This window comes from Hordeum vulgare, chromosome 7H (genome assembly GCF_904849725.1).
Source record: "Hordeum vulgare subsp. vulgare chromosome 7H, MorexV3_pseudomolecules_assembly, whole genome shotgun sequence".
NCBI classification, from domain to species: domain Eukaryota; kingdom Viridiplantae; phylum Streptophyta; class Magnoliopsida; order Poales; family Poaceae; genus Hordeum; species Hordeum vulgare.
Genome location: NC_058524.1, coordinates 17,030,032 through 17,034,283, shown reverse-complemented (window position 1 = coordinate 17,034,283; position 4,252 = coordinate 17,030,032). Strand labels below are relative to the sequence as shown.

General features: G+C 43.2%; 1 protein-coding gene across 1 annotated transcript; it reads left to right on the top strand.

Moving 5' to 3' along the window:
* The first annotated feature begins 1,878 nt into the window (after window positions 1-1,878).
* On the top strand, window positions 1,879-4,032 carry LOC123410704 (GDSL esterase/lipase At5g45910-like). The gene is made up of 5 exons (XM_045103642.1): window positions 1,879-2,176; window positions 2,259-2,480; window positions 2,890-3,035; window positions 3,134-3,410; window positions 3,607-4,032. Exons 1-5 carry the CDS (start codon window positions 1,900-1,902, stop codon window positions 3,828-3,830), a joined length of 1,146 nt encoding a protein of 381 aa, XP_044959577.1. The 5' UTR covers window positions 1,879-1,899; the 3' UTR covers window positions 3,831-4,032.
* Window positions 4,033-4,252: the final 220 nt, after the last annotated feature.

Here is a 4,252-nt window from a genome sequence, read left to right as displayed (position 1 = left end):
CCAAGTTACGTTGCGACGTTTGATACACACAAGGTATTGTTCCGGTGTCAGTGAGTTACATGATCTCATGGTCATAGGAACATATACGTGACATGCAGAAAAATAGTAGCAATAAAACGACACGATCACATGCTACGTTCGTAGTTTGGGTCTTGTCCATCACATCATTCTCCTAATGTGTGATCCCGTTATGAAGCGACAACCCTTGTCTATGGCTAGGAGACCTTAACCATCTTTGATCAACGAGCTTGTCAACTAGATGCTTATTAGGGATAGTGTGTTGTCTATATATCCACACTTGTATATGAGTTTCCATTCAATATAATTCTAGCATGGATAATAAACGATTATCTTGAACAAGGAAATATAATAATAACTATTTTATTATTTACTCTAGGGCATATTTCCAACAGTCTCTCACTTGCACTAGAGTCAATAATCTAGCTCACATCAGTATGTGATTTACAATGTAACGAATGTAACACCCATACAGTTCTGGTGTTGATCATGTTTTACTCATGGAAGAGGCTTAGTCAACGGGTCTGCAACATTCAGATCCGTGTGCACTTTGCAAATATTTATGTCCTCTTCTTTGATGTAATCGCGGATGGAATTGAAGCGTTGCTTTATGTGTCTCGTCCTCTTGTGAAACCTTGGTTCCTTGGCTAGAGCAAGGGCACCAGTGTTGTCACATAACAGAGTCATTGGATCCAGTGCACTGGACACAACTCCAAGATGAGAATGTTTTCTTGTCGCTGCGTTTGATCTTAGTTTTATGGTTGTCAAGTAACATGGTATGTGGTTTGGCTAAATAAGGCGAGGCGAAGATGAGAATGCTTCCACATTGATCCAATGGCTGGATAACTGTGATTTTATATCAATCTTTCACATCCTTCTTTTTTGTTGACATATTGATATTGATGCTTGCCAATTCTAGAGGTGTTTATTTAACAAATGTTTTTACTCAACTTAACTTTCAAATGCTCATTGCTGTCCATGAGCCAAAAAATTGCATCATACAGAAACAATAGACCAGCAATCTAGCCAAGGCGTACACGAGGACATGAACCAAATATCATCTAACAGTAGGACAATGGAGGGAATTACATTTGTATACATTAAAATGATACATATCCTAAATTGCACAACTAAATGGAAAGCTTTAAACACATCTCTACCCAATATATAAGGAAAGTTCGACGTACCCCTCTCAAATTGGATGGATACCATGTTTGTTCTTGTAAAAAATTAAGGAGCCTACTTCCTGCTGAATTTTTAGTTCAAAAGATAATATGCCCAAATGGCTCACACTATGCTTTATAATAAATTTAAATTTATCTTTAGTTATCATTATTTCTTTTAAAGAGCCATCTTTGTTGATATTAAACAGTTGTAGTAATATGTGTATGGTATATATTCCCTTCGTTCCAAAATAATTGTAGTTGGGGAGAACTAGTCCATTTCTTTCCAAGTATAATTATTTAGGTACAGAGGGAGTAATATGTATAGGCCAGCCATCCTATTAATTTTATCCCGATCCATTGTTGATGGTGCAATTATATGCAAATGGAGTGCTTTATCTCTTGACGATGACGTTGTACCCCATATAGACGGGGACAAAAAACTACACATGCTACTCATATAATACATGTTAGGTTCCTCATATATGAGACGGCAATTAATCTACAGATTCTATGAGGGTATCGCTCTAAGTGCATTGAAACTTTGAAAGCGATGCAAAGCCAACAATGGATGAGATGGCGCGACAAAGATGTGAACCTGCTCATCCAGCGCGTGCGAAATACGACGACGCATGCGCGCGCTCGGTGGAGACTTCCTTATAAATACATAGCTCATCATCATCATCACTAAGGACGTACACCGAGCTGAGGGCTCAAGATGGGTAGTCGTGGAATATTGGTGGCGGCAGCCTTCATGGCGGCGGCGCTTGCCATTTTGCTCCCGTCGGCTGAGGCGGCCTACCTCCGCGGTGGCGGGCCGTTCGACTCCATCTTCGCCTTTGGTGACTCCTTCACGGACACTGGCAACAACCCCGTCGTCTTCGGCTGGTACAACATCTTTGACGTTGTGATGCGCCCTCCCTACGGCATGACCTTCTTCGGCGGTCGCCCCACTGGTCGCAACTGCAACGGCCGCCTCATCATAGACTTCATTGGTAATTAATCTGTGATCATCAGTAGCCTCCCTCTCCCTGCCTATATATGTGTATTTCAAGGTGATCAACGTATGATTTCCAGCTCAAGGCCTAGGCTTGCCTCTCGTGCCACCATACCTGTCGCACAAGGGGAGCTTCCGGCAGGGCGCCAACTTCGCTGTCGGCAGCGCCACAGCTCTCAACTCCAGTTTCTTCCACATCGGGGACCCTCCCGGTGCCAACCCGTTCCCCCTCAACATCAGCCTCGAAGTGCAGCTTGGCTGGTTCGAGGAGCTCAAGCCTTACTTGTGCCAAACGGACCAAGGTTATATATATATTTACTTAGCTTCACACAACGAATTGAACTGGAAATGCGCATAAAATAATATGCAACGGCCGCCACCCTAGTTTGGAGAAGTACTGGTTAAACATGATGAACTTATTATGGTCACTACTCTAGGCCAGCGTTGGATTCAAGATCTTATGGATAAATATCAAACGTTATGAACATATCTCTACTGGTTAAACGTTATGAACGCAAAGTGTAGAGAAAAAAATGATTTGAAAAAGATAAATCACTATAGTGAATATGTCAACATAAGTTGAAATATAATGAGTTGAATTGTGAATTTGATGACTACACATGGTAATGATATATTCTTCCAACCGTTGTACCATTAACCGAACACTTGATGTGCGTACACATAATCAAGAGGAGAAATGCTTCACTGCAGAGTGCAAGGATTTCTTTGGCAGATCACTCTTCTTCGTGGGTGAGTTCGGGATCAACGACTACCAATACTCGTTTGGGAAGAAGAGCATGCAAGAAATCAGAGCATTCGTGCCAGATCTCATCCAGACCATCTCCATGGGTGCCCAGGCAAGACTACTTGACTCATCATGCTCATCATGTCACTCCAGCTGTTTTCAATCTGCGTACATGCATGTTAACATCATGAAAACTAATGCAACAAGCAGAGAGTGATCGAGCATGGGGCCAAGACTCTTGTTGTCCCTGGCATGATCCCGTCTGGATGCGCGCCGCCGGTTCTCGTCACCTTCGAGGACGCCGATGCTTCGGAGTACGACGCCACCACCGGTTGTCTCAAGGAGCCCAACGAGATCGTGAAGCTCCACAACTCTCTGTTGCGAGACGCTGTCCAGAAGCTGCGGGCGGAGCACCCCGATGTGACCATCATCCACACCGACCTGTTCAACCACGTTATGGAGATGGTCAAGTCGCCTGAAAAATTCGGTCGGTATCATTCTATGTATATGTTCTTCATTGTTGGAAGTGCCCTGAGATTCATTTCGCGTTGAGTTTTGTCCAAACATATTGCACACCTTTTTGGATTCATTGTTCAGCGCAAATCTTGATGAGTTCAGTTATGAAAATAGAGGGGTGGTGAACATTGTGCAAGTTGATGAGTTCAGTTATGCGGTGGTTGCAGGGATTAAAAAAGACGATGCTCTTAAAGTTTGCTGTGGAGGACGTGGGAGGTACCACTACAACCTCTCGGTCGCTTGTGGCGACGAAGCCGCGACGACGTGCGAGGATCCGTCCACTCATCTATTCTGGGATGGTGTCCACCTGACGGAGGCAGCTTACCACCACATTGCTCAAGATTGGCTCAACACCATAGTAAGCAGTCTGCCTACAACAGCTAGCTCTTAAATGAGCTGCCTACGTCTGAATGCGATACATGGAGTCATGGACAAGGTTGCTGAATTGCACTGTTGCAAGAACAGAGTAGTCCATCATACCACCGCAATTTTCAATAAGATGTCCTTGTAATAAAAATGGGTTTAAATGTACTTATAAATAAAATTATTGTCTATTGTATATTGCTTAATCAATAAAAAGGATGGTGGATATTTATCGGTCTACAATTATGATATCTCAGCGGTAGAGATGTGTCTACACAAAACAGCACGCCATCGAGAGTTTTAAACCTACTTCTACTTGGACTGCATTATAACACTCTGAGTACGTATGTGCAAGTTTAGGGGTTCTACCGGCATTGCGTCTGCCCTTGGAACCGCCAAAGCAGCATTTTTCACAACCATTGAAGATGTACAAGTAGGAATTATGCTTTC